At 46.7% G+C, this 15,575-nt stretch overlaps 6 protein-coding genes across 6 annotated transcripts; 4 read left to right on the plus strand and 2 right to left on the minus strand.

Annotated features, from left to right (window-relative positions):
- Positions 1-1,742: 1,742 nt before the first annotated feature.
- On the plus strand, positions 1,743-3,063 carry N7498_005523 (Zn(II)2Cys6 transcription factor domain-containing protein; the record flags this gene model as incomplete). Its single annotated transcript, XM_058452585.1, is given in 3 exon segments — positions 1,743-1,932; positions 1,944-2,010; positions 2,061-3,063. The coding sequence occupies 3 exon segments, from the start codon at positions 1,743-1,745 to the stop codon at positions 3,061-3,063; spliced, it is 1,260 nt and encodes a 419-aa protein (XP_058309123.1).
- Positions 3,064-3,825: 762 nt separating this feature from the next.
- N7498_005524 (zinc-binding alcohol dehydrogenase family protein) lies at positions 3,826-4,875 on the plus strand (the record flags this gene model as incomplete). Its single annotated transcript, XM_058452586.1, has 1 exon — positions 3,826-4,875. The coding sequence occupies one exon, from the start codon at positions 3,826-3,828 to the stop codon at positions 4,873-4,875; it is 1,050 nt and encodes a 349-aa protein (XP_058309124.1).
- A 554-nt stretch (positions 4,876-5,429) lies between these two features.
- On the minus strand, positions 5,430-6,365 carry N7498_005525 (HpcH/HpaI aldolase family protein; the record flags this gene model as incomplete). The annotated part of the gene is made up of 3 exons (XM_058452587.1): positions 5,430-5,937; positions 5,988-6,244; positions 6,309-6,365. 3 exons carry the CDS (start codon positions 6,363-6,365, stop codon positions 5,430-5,432), a joined length of 822 nt encoding a protein of 273 aa, XP_058309125.1.
- A 993-nt stretch (positions 6,366-7,358) lies between these two features.
- On the plus strand, positions 7,359-9,197 carry N7498_005526 (Acetolactate synthase; the record flags this gene model as incomplete). Its single annotated transcript, XM_058452588.1, has 1 exon — positions 7,359-9,197. One exon carries the CDS (start codon positions 7,359-7,361, stop codon positions 9,195-9,197), a length of 1,839 nt encoding a protein of 612 aa, XP_058309126.1.
- Positions 9,198-9,676: 479 nt separating this feature from the next.
- Positions 9,677-11,193, minus strand: N7498_005527 (uncharacterized protein; the record flags this gene model as incomplete). The annotated part of the gene is made up of 5 exons (XM_058452589.1): positions 9,677-9,735; positions 9,796-9,901; positions 9,962-10,364; positions 10,443-10,930; positions 11,035-11,193. 5 exons carry the CDS (start codon positions 11,191-11,193, stop codon positions 9,677-9,679), a joined length of 1,215 nt encoding a protein of 404 aa, XP_058309127.1.
- A 602-nt stretch (positions 11,194-11,795) lies between these two features.
- N7498_005528 (O-methyltransferase) lies at positions 11,796-12,914 on the plus strand (the record flags this gene model as incomplete). Its single annotated transcript, XM_058452590.1, has 1 exon — positions 11,796-12,914. The coding sequence occupies one exon, from the start codon at positions 11,796-11,798 to the stop codon at positions 12,912-12,914; it is 1,119 nt and encodes a 372-aa protein (XP_058309128.1).
- Positions 12,915-15,575: the final 2,661 nt, after the last annotated feature.

A 15,575-nucleotide genomic window follows, 5' to 3' on the forward strand; every position in this document is an offset into this window, starting at 1 on the left:
AGCTACCAACATTAGAATTCTTTAAGCGAAATTAAATCCTCATCGTACGAGCGCTTATGCTTTAGGTTCGTCACGGAGTGTATCATTGAAGCCACGCTGCAGGGAGAACCAATATTATTGGCTAATAACACGAGAACTTAATATACGAATTCTTAACCTACTTGATGGAAGTTACGTGTTTCACATCAGTGCCAAAGCATCCGGTCGATGTACAAGTTCAAACTTAAATTTTAATCTCCGAATATACAAGATTGATAGTACTAAGCACGAGCCTAATTGACAGGCTGAAGAAGCTTCGCGTGGACCAAGATGCAAGTGGAGAAATCCAGCAACGTGTACTACAGCCTGACTGCAGATGTTATCCAGACCCCCACCCTTTACCGCTTGGTCGACCGCCTGCCTGCCTAGACGTCAAGGATAGGACCATCAAAACATTCGTCATAGCTATAGGCACTGTTCAAAATGTATATCCTGCATAGGGGAGTAAACCTACCATTTTACTTACCAGGGCCTGGCAATATGCCTACGACCATAAACTAAGGATTCCCTCTCATTCCTATATCGCAGCTGCGCACCCCTACTAAAAGTAGGCCCTATATTTGTAGGGACTGGCGCTTAATTGTGCTAAAATACCGAGAGGATAGCTATTCATATAAGAAAATTTCGCACTGCCTAAATATGTCATGGTCCTAGATTTACTACACCTACGTAGTTAGCCAGCAGGCTACACCGAAGCATAAATTAGGTCGAAGGTATAAGCTTTCTGAGCGCTAGATAGCTAACGCAATTTCGTATATTCGCTCTGGTTTCGAGATTCGCATGGGATGCTGTTCCTGAATCGTATCTACAAAGCATTATGGAATCTATACATAGCCGATGCTTTGAGGTCATTAAAAAGTATAGCTATGTTACAGGATACTAGATGATTCAGGGGTAGAGAGTTTAGTTATCAGATAGAACCGGCAGAATATAGGTGGCGAATTTGTGGGTCTTGATTGCATCTGCAGTCAGGTTATAATGGGCAACACCACCCCGCATGAGGCTGACTATAGTGTGGTTTCGCAAATCCACGTGGCTGGGCTAATGGCTCTTATCCGGCAGACTTTCGGGAGGATCCGTTTAGCTGTAGGTGGTTTAATTTGTGTTTTTCAGTCGAGACCGGGTGGCGCTCTATTACGACCATCTTGCAGGTTCGTAAATCTACTGCAGTCCACTTCATTCCTGCGACAGCACGTAAGCAGTGACCAAGATGTGCCATACGGAAACGCCGGGGGCGATCGGAGCCGCAGCAGGGGTTCGTGTTTCCCAGGCCAGAGTAGATCGAAAAAAAAAACATGCAGGAGATGATGCAAGCAGACAGGCCGTGCAGAAAAAAGCCTCGCCGAAAGGGTTTCCCAAGTGAGTTTCGATCAGCAATTGTAAAGCCAAAACACGGCATCATCGGTCGAATACGAGGATCTGATCCTGTCAGACTCGCGGATGACGGTATAGATACCAAATTGTGGTTTAATATACTTTTTTTGGCATAGCGAGAATCTTCAAGCCCAAGGGGTTACATCAGGGCCTTCGCAACCGAGGGTGGCCTTAATAATACGGTCTGGTGCCTGATTCTTCTAGACGACTTGGTGGAGGCCGTGGGATCTTTTTAAACTTTTAAAGCTCATGGAACTTCATACCAAGGACCTTTATACAGAGAAATGAGCAGGGATTCTTTTCTGTCACCAACATCCCCGAAATCCAAGATGCCATCCAATGCTGTCAATACTTCCAATGATGGCGCTTCCTTGTCACTGCGACTGTCATGCGACCGATGTCGGATTCAAAAGTTGAAATGCTCTGTGCCAACAGGATCCAGCGACTGCCAGCGGTGCACGCGTGCAAGAGTTTCATGCGTCTTCGGACGACGAGCTCCGTCAAAACGAACAAATAAACGTGCAGATCAGCAATCTACACGCCCACCGAGCTCACCACATTCCTCCGGATCGATAAGCTCGGCCTCGGAATCCTCCTGTACAGCCCCAGTCCTAGACACACAGCTCGATACCAAGAATGACTTCGAGTCGGCGCTGCCGGCAGCACCGGGGCCTCAATCATCTCGAGCATGGCTCATGGAATTTCCAAGCCCCATGGGAGAATGCTTGTCTAGGTCTGCAGGGAGCTGGACCCAATGTACCGGAATACGATACCGATATGCTGGGCTGTGACTGGATCCATTTGGGAACTGCTTTCGATGAAGGAAATTTGTTCGAGCTTGGCAACTCCGATTTAACCCAATGGTCGCAACTAGCAACAAACACAGCTGCGGCAAGCTGGCGGGGTGATAGCTCGATGTCAATGGATCCTCCGCCAAGCAATGTCAAAAACAGCAGCGCCGTACAAACAAGCCAAAGATTGACCACCCTTGTTTCAGAAATCCAGCAGCAGCTGAGAAAGCTCGAAGAAGGACCTTGGCATGCAGATAGTGCTTGCAGCCTTGACGACTATCCTGTTGGCACCATCATCGAACTGTCCCAGCAATTCAGCGCCATTGCTGGCCCTATCCTTGGTAGCACAGTCTTTGGCGGTGGTGCGTTAGAGGTTCACCATCCTGGTGAGCCCGAAAGAAATATAACCGACGCAGTAGCAGACACACCGACGATGCTGCTTGTCATGTGCGGATACATGTGGCTGGTTCGCACCTACGGTGTGGTCCTCGGTCATTTCCACACGCATTTGAATGTCATGCCCACCGGATGCCTAGGGGAAACGACAGGGACGCGGACGCCAATTGGTGGAAGTGGCACAATCCCCATTGGTTCAATGACTGGATCGGCCCTGAGACTGAGCGAGCTCCCTTGCACAGACACGGCACTTGGGCTGCAGCAGATCCATACGGCGGTGCGTTTATTGTTTGATGTATTGCATGATATCGAGAATCACCTGGGCCGCGAGGCCGTAATGGTTCGAGATATGGCGGTGGCTTTGCTTCTCCAGTCGGGCAAACTTCAGGATATCAGTTCTAATGGGCTGGGGAAGAAAGCCACAGCAGTGAGGGAGCTTTTGCGGGAGAAGATGGGTCTTTAAGCATCAATTCTCACAACGTGAAAACTGGGAGACTTTAGAAATCACCGTCGGTTACTTGTTTATAGTACGACATTCTCTCTTTCTTTTTAGCTTTTCGGCTACTAAATTACGAGTCCAATAAGATCTGTATACATTCATTTGCTTGCATCTATCAATTCAATAATATCGCGAAACCCGTGCCCTAACCATACAAGGGGACTCTGCCTTGAACTTTTCTTTTACATATAGTATCACACATAATAGAAAGATTCCTTTATCTTCTCAGATACCACTAGCAATGATCTGCCAAGCAACCAGAGCGGAGTGGAATGTTTCCCAACCCACCAATCAATGGTGGAGTCGCTCGGTAAGTCCACTTAGATGCGGACCGGAGTGTTTCGGGGCATTTCGGCCCTGGTCTGAATAGAACGTTTTCCTCGAGTGGACCCTGAGACCATCAAATAGCCAAGGGCGCATAATACGATTTACGTGTACTTTTAAGAGAAAATACCGAGGTGGCTTTGGCTTTCAGTGATCGTTATGAGTCAATAGGAACAAGCCCTGATTTTTACCCTTTGCAAAAGCCACAAATGAATATACCAAGTCACTTTCTGAGACCTGAGAATTTGTTTACACATTCAATCTTCTATGAAATCTCAACAAGAAAAAGAAATCATGGCCGTTCAAAGCCAGACACAGACTGCTTTGATTGGCGGCTCCAATGACACCATCACCCTTTCTAGCTCAGTCCCGCTTCCTCCACAACCACTTCAAGATCACCAAATGGCGGTAGCTGTCAAGGCAATTTCTCTCAATCCAGTCGACACAAAAATGACTGGGCCCTACCACACCCCAGGGGCTATTCTGGGGTGCGATCTTGCCGGGGTAGTGACAGCCGTTGGCACAACCGCGGCAGAGAAATGGGGATTTCGCGAAGGAGATCGTGTTGCTGCCACGATCATCGGCATGAATCCACTACAACCACACATCGGAGCCTTTGCTGAGTACACAGTGTGCTCAGCATGGGGAACCCAGAGGATTCCAGATCGCTGGACTTTCGCACAAGCAGCAGGGGGTATGGGCGGCCTCGCATGGATTACGGTTTCCTGGGCCTTATTCCACAGCATGGGCCTCCCAGCCGGTCCAATTCTCGAACCGCTCAATACTCGGTTGCCTCCACCACAGAGAGAGCCCAAAATCAATATCGTATCTGATCGCAGCAGCGATGGCTCAAAGCCAGCCACGTCAGTGCTAGTCAGTGGTGGTGCCAGTTACACAGGAACATGTGCGATCCAGTTGCTTAAGCTGGCTGGGTTTAAAGTCATTGCGATATGCTCTTCGCGCAGCTTTGACTTGGTTCGCTCGTTTGGTGCGGATGCTGTTTTTGATTATGCTTCTCCTACCGCAGCAGAAGAGATCCGTTCATACACACGAAATTCGTTGCGGTTGGCAATCGATTGTATTACGACAACGGACACGACCCAACTGTGCTATGCTGCTCTGGGACGCGCAGGTGGTCGCTATGTAGCACTTGACCCTTACAGTGATTCTGTCACGGCAACTCGAGGCATTGTGCGTCCTGACTGGATTTTTGGTCTGGAGCCGCTTGGAGATGAGATTGCCTGGCCCTCACCTCACAGCAGAAAGCCAAATGCGATTGCACAGAATTTCCTTGAAGTGTGGAATCCCACAATGCAAAGCCTTGTGAGTCATGGTCTCATTCGCTTTCATCCACAGGTGGTACGTGATACTGGGCTTGCTGGTGCTTTGGAGGGCTTAGAGGATATTCGATCAAAGAAAGTATCAGGGCAGAAGTTGATCTACACTTTGTGAGAAGTAAATTGAAGCCTTCATCTTTCGGTACTACTTCGAGTACAGTGGGAAATAAGGGGCCATATTTGACGTCACTCGAATTGGACTGCTTAGTTCTGACCGGTATAAATCGACTTACTTGAATTATATTCTCGTTTTTTCGAGCTGTCAAATCTTTTACACTAACTGCCAAAAGAAAAGAACAAGAACTACAAGATTTTGGAAGAAAATCAGATAGAGAACCTGCCTTAATTCGCGCAAGTCAAGACCACTAAAAACTAGAAAAGAAAAGATTGCGATGATTATAATTGTTCGGGATATCATGAAAGGGTGGAACGCAGATGAAACACGAGGACGAGGGTCAGCTGTCGGCTACAAATGTATTTCAACCAAATAATCGTGCCCAAAGCATGGACCTCATTGAACTGAAAAAAAAGGAAAAGAATATCAACAGAAAGAAATTTCCTAAACGCGGTTTGATGTAGTCCTCCAATACAGATTAACAGATTGTTGCCTTCTGTGTCGTTGGACAAGAAAAGCATAGGAAAACGAAAAGCCATCGAGTTGAATTTTGGCTATACACCGAGGCTTTTTTCAACGCTGGGCAGTTTCTGGAGACACTCAACTGCCCCACTAGCAATGATACCCGAATCCTGTTGACACAACATGAATCTGACACCAAGTGTGTTAATGGCCCAGTTCTGAATTTGATAATTGTCATATATGCCAGCCAATCCCATGATTTTGCCGTGCTGTCGACATGCTAGACTTATTTTTTCCAAGGCCGAGCGAAATATAGGAGATTGAAAACCACTTGGTACACCAAGGTCAATTGCTAGGTCATTAGAACCGACGAGGAGTACATCAGATCCTTCCACCGCAGCAATTTCATTGACTTTGTCAATCGCATGTTTGGTTTCGATCATGAGAATAACTGACGAAGCGATTGAATTGCTCTCATCGATAACTTGACCCGTTGGAGTCGTCTTCAGTGAGAAGAATGGCAACTGTCCAGTCATCGACCGACTGCCCACGGGTGGATACTTTGAAGTGTTCACGGCCATCCTTGCATGTTCTAGAATTCTTGGTGTCAGCTTGATATTAGTATTCTATTAACCGAGGTATGGTAGCACCTACCTGCCGAATGCACGTGTGGGAATATAATGCCCATCGCACCGCCGTCAAGAACTTTCTGCACAAACCCATTGCCGCATTGATACGGAACTCGGACAAATGGCGTTATTCCGCCCAGAAGGCCAGCACAGCATAACTGACTTGCTTCATCAATAGACAGTGTCGAGTGCTCCAAATCAATAAAAAGGCAATCAAACCCGGCATTTTTAGCAAGTTGGACTATCTGGGGATTCCGAATCAATTTTATCCCAGATGCCTAGAAGTATTAGTTTAGATGTAGTTATCAGGTGTATTATCTCCTGCGCCGAGTAGATACTCACAGTGCATAGGTGCCCAGCAGTGGCCTTTACCCCCAGGCTATTGATGCAGACAGACATTGGCAGCTATTGAGGATGAACTTCCAGATTACTTTCCGCCAGTTGATTGGTTATGTACGGAATCTTTTTTTGGTTAAAAACAGAGCAACCCCCTTTTCACCAGGGTAGACGGAGCAAAATGAAGTGCTGAAATAATGGCGATATTTCTCGTATGTTTCCAAATATTGCATAGTAATCAGACACATGATCCATGAATGTTTTCGAATTCTCAGGGTAAAATCTCCAACCGGAGTTTATCGGGGATGCTCGCGGTTTATCGATTTCCGACCCGGAGTCCCTTCCCCACTTGTGGGCTTTTCTATTAGCGTCGGCCCGATGCGTAGGGGGGCTCTCGCCACCCTAATCCGGGGACCTGATACGGGGACAGTGCTTGCCAAGGGGCCGTCGTAGAATATTGGTCTGAAATTTCAATTCTAATATCTGCTACTCATTTTACTCGTGTTTTCTGCATCACGAAGTCTTTCTTTGTATGCCATATCCTAGGTGTTGATAGGGCTTTTCTTGTTTATTGTATTTGTTGGTATTATTGGTTGTTGTTCGCAATGTTGCAATTCAAGCCACCATCGAGCCTCGTACCGAGGAAATCTATATCGCCATGCCAATGGATCTCTCTACTCAATTTGAACGAGTCGAGGGGTGTTGCTACATCAAAAGTTGTACGAACTGTATCCTCAAACATTAGGAAGCAGAGTACCTCTGTGGCGGTCGAGCGGTCTACCTCAATCAGTCATGACCCTGTATTTGAAATGTAACTATTGAAGCTATCGACTCGGAATTCATGATTTCATACCCGGGCTAACAATTTACTAGGTCCCAGAAAAATATTCCGCCATTGGCGAGCAATCGCCGCGAAGAAACCGGTGAGCTGTCAGTTAACCATCCCATTAACCTGTACTGTAGTTGCGAATGTTGAACTTCTATATCTAGATTCATTGGAATGACAGGAGGAGAGATATTTCATAAGATGATGATAAGACATAACGTAAAACACATATGTATGTCGGCAACCACTTCACCCAGCGCCATGAGACAATTGATATTAACCGGAATCTAGTCGGATATCCTGGTGGTGCCATCCTCCCTGTCTTCGATGCTATTTACAACTCGAAGCATTTTGACTTTATCCTTCCAAGGCATGAACAAGGTGCTGGGCACATGGCTGAAGGCTATGCTCGAGTCTCTGGAAAGCCAGGTGTGGTTGTTGTAACTTCCGGCCCGGGTGCCACGAATGTGATTACTCCCATGGCGGATGCTTTAGCGGATGGAACACCCATGGTAGTTTTCACGGGGCAGGTTGCAACAGGAGCTATAGGCAGTGACGCATTTCAGGAGGCTGATATCATCGGAATTTCCCGGGGCTGCACAAAGTGGAATGTCATGGTGAGGAATGTTGCCGAATTACCCAAAAGGATCAACGAAGCATTTCATATTGCGACGAGTGGCAGGCCTGGCCCAGTACTTGTCGATCTGCCTAAAGATGTCACTGCAAGTATCTTAAGGCATGATGTGGATACTGAGTCGATTCATTCACCACGATCGAGCCCTATACTGCGGGCAACGTCGGAACTTCAGCAAAGGCAACTGGACCAGTCGATTCAGAATGTGGCGCATCTGGTTAACATTTCGAGAAAGCCGGTTATTTATGCCGGTCAGGGCGTAATCTGTTCAAAATTTGGACCGACAATGCTTAGAGCTCTCGCTCATGAAAGCTCCATCCCCGTGACAACCTCTTTGCACGGCCTGGGAGCCTTTGATGAGATGGATGAAAAATCACTTCATATGCTTGGCATGCACGGAGCTGCGTATGCGAATATGGCTATCCAGGAAGCGGACCTGATCATCGCTCTCGGTGCTCGATTCGACGACCGTGTCACTGGAAACCTGGCGAAATTCGCGCCGGGCGCAAAAGATGCAGCTATTCGGGGCTGTGGGGGTATTGTTCAGTTCGAAATGATGCCAAAAAATATCAACAAGGTGGTACAGGTAACCGAAGCCGTGGAAGGGGATGTTGGTACCAACCTCAAACTTCTTTTACCAAAGATTCAGAGCCGATCAATCGCCGATCGGCAGGTATGGTTTGACCAGATTTCGGCCTGGAAGAAAAGATGGCCACTCTCCGACTATGAACGGACTGAGAGAGCAGGAATGATAAAACCTCAAACCATGGTTGAGGAGTTGAGTAAACTCACATGCGATCGGAAAGAAAGAACCATAATTTCTACCGGTGTTGGCCAGCACCAGATGTGGGTGGCGCAGCATTTTCGATGGCGGTTTCCTCGCACTATAGTCACGTCAGGTGGACTCGGTACGATGGGCTATGGCTTACCAGCGGCTATCGGGGCTAAAGTGGCACGACCGGATGCTCTAGTGATCGATATTGATGGTGACGCTTCCTTTGGAATGACACTAACAGAATTGTCAACAGCAGTTCAATTCAACATTGATGTCAAAGTCATTGTGCTCAATAACGAAGAGCAAGGCATGGTCACACAATGGCAAAATCTCTTTTATGAGGACCGCTATGCGCATACACATCACAAAAATCCCGATTTCATGAAGCTAGCAGATGCCATGGGCGTTCATCATCGACGGGTTGTGGAGCCTGGAGATCTTGTGGCCAGTCTGGAATGGCTTATTGGTACTGATGGTCCCGCTTTGCTGGAGGTTGTGACAGACAAGAAAGTATCTGTCTTGCCCATGGTCCCAACGGGATGTGGCCTTCATGAGTTTATCACGTGGGACAGTGGTAAGTCTCTGTTCGATTACCATACCGTGAGAAGAAATGTTAGTCTCATAAGAAAACAGTCAAAGACAAAAAGCGACGGGAAATGATGAGGGAAAGGACGTGTGGTGTTCATGGTTGATAAATGATAATATTGAGGGACCATGTAATATTTCTGAGTGAAAGAACTCTCGGGAATGCAAAAGATAATTCAAGATGGTTAACGTCGCAAACATGTCTTCCGGAAGCTATTATCTGTTACCTGGAATTTGCTCCAAACTGAAACAGTGTACTCAAGCGTTAGCTTTCATCGTTTCTGATTGTATAGTGAATTGTCCTGTTCACGAGGCGACTGAGGGGAGCTATTTTAATTCTCACGGGTTGGCATCCAGCTCTAGTTATTACTGGCGTGCAGCAGAGAGCAATGGACTGTTCCATTTCAGTTCAAAGGACACTATGAAGATAAAATGGATATCTAAACAAATACAATTGCAGTTTTTAATTTTCTTGTTTTACCATCTAACTCTACCAATGTAAACGGCGCTCTCACGACTTTTTGAGATGTGGGTGCATATTTCCAACTTCATTCTCAAAGTGTAATAACGTGATGAATAGAATCAGCAACATACTCTACATTCTTGTGGGTCACTGGAGGGTGTTAGTTAAGATTTATAGAACTTCAATATTTTTGTATGCCGAGAAACCTACATCCTGTGAATGAAAGCCGACCGGTGGGAAGAAGGTAGACATGGAAATTCTCCCTCAAGGCAGCAACTTGTTTTTGAGACAACCCCATCATGGAGAACATGCCGACCTGGTTGCAATTGTGTTAAAGCTAATGGTCCCATAACACGAATATATCTGGAGTACTTACGTCTGTCAGAAGATGACCCCAGTTTCCAGGTGTGTTTCTCTGGATGAGTCCATCATGCAGTCGCTTGCGCATATCGCCCAAACGGCCGCTCATGGTCTTCAGATCCTTGTACCATTGCTCTTTCAGTTCCGGTTTATGGAAGATGGTCGCGACAATTTTGGCACCAAAGCTCGGCGTAGAAGTGATTTCAGCTCGCGAGATTTTCTTGAGTACAGCTTCCACTTTGCCGGCACTTTCTTCATTGCGAGTAACAATGTGAAGAGCACCAATTCTTTCTCCATAGAGGCCGAAGTTCTTGGAAAACGACTGTGCCACGGCAAATTCCATTGTTCCATTTGAGCGTGTCGCAAAGTGACGAATTGGCCATGCGTCATTATAAGGATCTCCTGTTGCAAAGCCTTGACTGTCAAATTGCGATGAGAAAGTCAGTCCTATATTCCTTTGTGAGGTTTTTCGGGGATTTGGTTGGAGGTGGACTGACTAGGCGGAATCAAATATCGGGAAGATTCCCTTTTCTTCGCAAATTTGACCAATTCTTTCCCACGATTCTCTTGATGGGTCTAGGCCTGTCGGATTATGTGCACAAGCTTGAAGGACAATAACGTCCCCATTGGAGCCATCCATTCTCAAGGTAGAGATCATGCCTTCAATGTCTAGTGTCGATGTCTGATAGTCGTAATAAGGATAGGTACGCTGCTTGATGGCAGAACTCACATGACCCCAGATCTTTGGATGATTCTCCCAGGAGGGAGCAGACAGCCAAACTGTCTTGGGCTGAATAGTTTCGGACAGAAATTGCGCGATGAAATGATTCGCACCAGTTCCAGCGATCGTCTGCATGGAAGTGATAACACGGGTACTTAGCGTGTCCCTGAAGGTAATTTGTTGTGCGGTAGAGACCAAGCTAGGGTATCCCAGTTGTGGAGATATATCATGATCAAAGGTTTGATCGACTCGAGCTACTCTAGCCTAGGAACAATTAGTATAAAATGAGCAAATTTACCTGGGAAGAAGCTAACACAACCTCAAAAGAAATTTGAAGTGAATAGGATGGATATGTAAATGGATCTTACCTGCTTCACGGAAGGAAGAACCCAAGTCTTTGCATTCTCATCACGGTAGATCCCAGGGCTCAAGTTCACTTTCTTGTCGTGGCTGTCTGTCTTGAAGTCTTCAATCATGGCAAAGCTGCCGTCCGGTATCTCCTCAGGAATCAGATCAAACAATCCCATTTTTAAACAGGTAGGCACAACAGTGCTAAGAAGATGAGAATTAAAATTGGCCGAGACTTGGTTATGGTATAAGTGGAGTATTGTAACGGCCGAAGTGTGTTCCAAGAATCACTCGTCAAGAACGAGGCGGCAACCTGAAAAAAAGAAAAACAAAGAAAAGAAATCGAGCTTTTCACTAGCCTTAAAATGAAAGTAATTAAAGAATACCGGATATCCGCTTCAACTGCATGATTTGATAAGAGTTTCGCGACTGCCATACCGAATGTTTGAGGGGTCTAGTGCTGGGATGGTCGCCACATCCTCCTGGATGTCCGAAATGCCCCGATTCAACGAGAGTGATTATCCCATACATTGATACCAAGCGAATTTACGCGTATTCATTGTTGTTGAACGTCAGCATGGTCTGATTCGCGAGGTCAATATTGTGTTGAGGTGCAGTTGCGTTTCCCCACCGAAAAGCTCCGAGACTTGGGTGGTTGAGCTTCGGAGGCTATTAATTGCAAACAACAGATGGCCAGATTCTCACGACACAAAATCAGTTCCCATTCTTACATTTGAGTTTCAATTCCAATTTGAAAACATAATCAACGGTTTCGACCAAAATGACGATCCAGCAAGACGCAGCTCGTGCCCGTATCCAGGAGGCATACCACGACATTGGCAACCCTGTCTTCTCTGCCGCCGAGTTCACCCTCATCAAAGTCTTTATCGACTATAAGGGATTTGATGCGATTCCTGATGAAGGCGATATTCTCGTCACTGAGCTAGCCAAAAAGATTGGAGGTTCCGAGGAGGTGGTTGAACGGTTTACAACGTTCTTCCTATCGGGCAAGATCCTTACATCCCCTGCTCCTGGTCGCGTCGCCCATACCGAGAAATCTCGTCTTTACAAGTTTGATCAGCCTACCGCCTGGCTGTATATTCACATGTTCAACAATGTCTTTCGCTCTTTTGCTCAGATGCCACAGTACTTCGCCAAGTATGGCCTGTCTTCTCCTAAGAGCGCCAGTACCACCCCTCTAGGCCTGGCTCACGGCTACGACGACAAGCCCGCATATGAGATCATCGTTGCCAACAAGGTCTTGCACAAGGGCTTCAACGAAGCTCTGCGCGAGCTCGGAGTCATGTACTCCCTGAAGGGTATCTATGATTTCTCCTGGATGAAGCCTGCCCTCGCGGCTGGATTGCGACCTGCTATCGTGGATGTTGGCGGTAGCCACGGTCTCGCCCTACGCGACGCCATCTCCAACAATCAATTCATTCCCGCGGAGCGATGCATTCTGTTCGATCTCCCCCAGGTGATCGAGAATACCAAGGCAAACGTGGCGAAGGACCAGGACGAGCATCTAGGGAAGATCCAGATGGTCGGTGGTAGCATGTTCGAGCCTTATCCTGAGCCCGTCCAAGGCGCTCTGATCTACCAATTTCGTCGCGTTCTCAACGACTTCCCAGATGACGATGTGGTGCGAACCTTCCAAAACGTTAGGAAGGCAGTTGCACCGGATACTCGTATCTTGGTTATCGAGGAGATGTTGAATCCCCAGCGAATCCCTATGAATGTTGGGCTGGACATCTGTCTCATGTGCGCGGCAGGCAAACGCCAGAATGCTGCTATGTTTAGTGAACTGGCTGGTAAAGCTGGCTTCCGCTTAAATGCGGAGTACCAACAGGTCTCTTCTCAGTTCGATGACTTTGGAGTTCTCGAGTTTGTCCTGGCATAGAGCGTGCTGCACAGAGGCAAACCCTAGAAATTGGATGCAATCTGGAATCATAGGACTACATAGAGTATATCACGATGCTTTGAAGTTTAATTCAACCATCCATTTTGCTCTCTACAAGGGGATTTTCTATCTATATTCCAACGGACCTACAACCTGCAACACTACGAGTAGGCCTCATGTATGAATAATCTTGGTTGTGAGCATGGTGGCACTGGGCCAGCCGGAAACTAAAAATACAGATTTAAAATACTAAAAACGGGCAGCGTTCACTTGCCCTCTCCCCCTTTGGGCAACTCCCTGCCCTTCTGCGCCGCCTTGAGCGCATTGTTCTCGACTATTAGGGCACCGGGCTAGAAGGTGACCTTCATGATGGTTCCGCTTCCATAAAATATCAATAGATATTCCCAACATCTATATCTTCAGCACCTGGACATTTTAAAACGAATACTGCTGGGGCAATGATTCAACTGTTATACCCGCTAGTTCTAACAAAAAAATTGCACTAAGCGAAGCTATTTTGGAGATTCCCGACCGTTGAGAAGATCGCTGATCAAAAATACTTGAATTGCTTCATGGATCTTACCAAAGGATCTTGTATAGCTCCCATTCAAGGTTCCTTAGGGCATAGATGGAGATCAGCATCGGCCGAACGAATCAAACATTCCACGATGATGACTAACCGCGTATCCCGCCTAGCGTCCTCCCTCCAAAATAGGCTTTGGAGTAATGAAGAAACGGTCACTGTATGGTGTGAACAGGATATAATCAAGGCTGTTAAGAAAAAGAAGCCTTGAGGCAGTTTCAGTTCGAGAAGTTGCCCGACAGTGCTCGCTTAAGCGGATGTCATTCTCGGCGGGAAGGAGATTCGAGTGGACCTATGCGAGCCGGATGTAGATAGTAGCGGTATGTGGCTAGACAGCAAGATTTATATAAGTGCGAGGGGTGAAACCTGTAATTAGGTTGTACTGTAAGTGATCAGTGCTTAGAAGCGCCATAAGAAGCAAATTTAGGAGATGCGTATCTTCGAGGGCTATACTTCCGCAAGATCTCTGTACACCAGAGTATCTCATGCTGCTTGACTGAATTTCGTTCGGACATGGCAATCATAGCTTATGTATATTCCAATTTGCCTCCATGATCCATGTAATCGAAGAACAGTCGCTCTTGTTGGGCGGACAGAACAGAACGCAGGAGGGGAAGATGTCCAGGCGAACGATGATCGAGCGTGCTGGGATTGCAGCTCAGAGAAGCTTGAATTTAGATACGATGTCTTCCTTGACCGATGTCTTCCTTTCCAATTCCTTTTTGGCTTCTGGTAGAGATCCGCGGGGCTGTGGTACGATTCTGAAAAGTGAATGTGAATCTGCGAATCTCTCCCGGGCAGGGTCGGACTGCAAGGCGCGAATCAGTAATATGCATGTTCAAATAAAAGGTCAAACCTTAATTTGAAGACAGAGAATGTTGTGCTCCTGCTATACTCGCTTCAATCGACGAGATAAAGCTCTCAGGGATAAGGACCCGAACATTCCAGGTCAAAAGGCAAAGGAAAAGTGAGATAGCCATCTCTCGCGACATCCTAGGAGACACTGCTTCTGCTACACCATAGAGATATACACTTCCAACACGGCCCTAAATTCATATTCACCTAGAAAGCACCAGATTTCCAGAATATTTCTGGCATTGAGACTCAATTAAACGACCTACAGAGCCTACGTCACTCTTTTGTGAGCCGATGTTCACCTTACTATCGGTGTACCCACTGCAGCTACCAAAGCATCTGACATTAGCACTGACACTTAGAAGCATCAATTATGCTAGGTGCTCCCCTAAACACACATGCTAGCACCGCCGGAAGCACTTATTCGACCCAAGCCATCAGAGTACGCACTTTAACAAAAACTAAGATCAGTCTCTCCATGATTTTCTCTCACGTCATTCAAACTACTCATACGCTATACCCAGATACTCATGACCATCATTCACCTACGTCTCACTGACAGAGATCACTGGCCCTTTTCATTTGGCTGCGCTCAATGACAAGTCGATGGTACTTCGTTCCGGACTCATCCCGCATTGCCTTGCTCCCCAATGACATCGCAAATGGTATATTGGTCGTCTACCCCACGCCACACGGGTCATTTCTACGGTCCCCTATACCTTTTTATTGCCCTGATGAAGTTACAAGTCATCCGAACTTGTCACAGCCTGCCAAAATTCCACTTGCGAAAGTCCATACTCACAGTGTCTGGCTTTTCAGCTCCCCATGTGGCGCAAATGTTCTACCGCACTCACCGAAGCATTACTAACTTTCCTCGTCCTTCAGCAGTCTGTCATTTGAATTAAGACTTACTAGATAGCGTTGTATATAGTTACCTTCATCTAGTACATTTTAAATGAAATCTTCCACATGTCTCGCAGAGTCCGCTCGCTTTCGGAATAAAGCCCCACCTCTCCAACGCAGACGACAAAATGCCCGGGACGGAGTCAGGGATCTATACAGGTGTACTGGACCACGACGCTCAAGAAACGGCGGTATCTTTAAATAAAAGCATCGAAAAAAACCCATCTTTCTGAATTGCAAAACCATTATCTACCGACTTTTCTTTATAATCTTTAAAACTACGAAATGATGCGAATCATAGGTCAAGCGTTAATCTTGTT

This window comes from Penicillium cinerascens (assembly GCF_028974065.1).
Source record: "Penicillium cinerascens strain IBT 15544 chromosome Unknown contig_5_segment0_segment0, whole genome shotgun sequence".
NCBI lineage: Eukaryota > Fungi > Ascomycota > Eurotiomycetes > Eurotiales > Aspergillaceae > Penicillium > Penicillium cinerascens.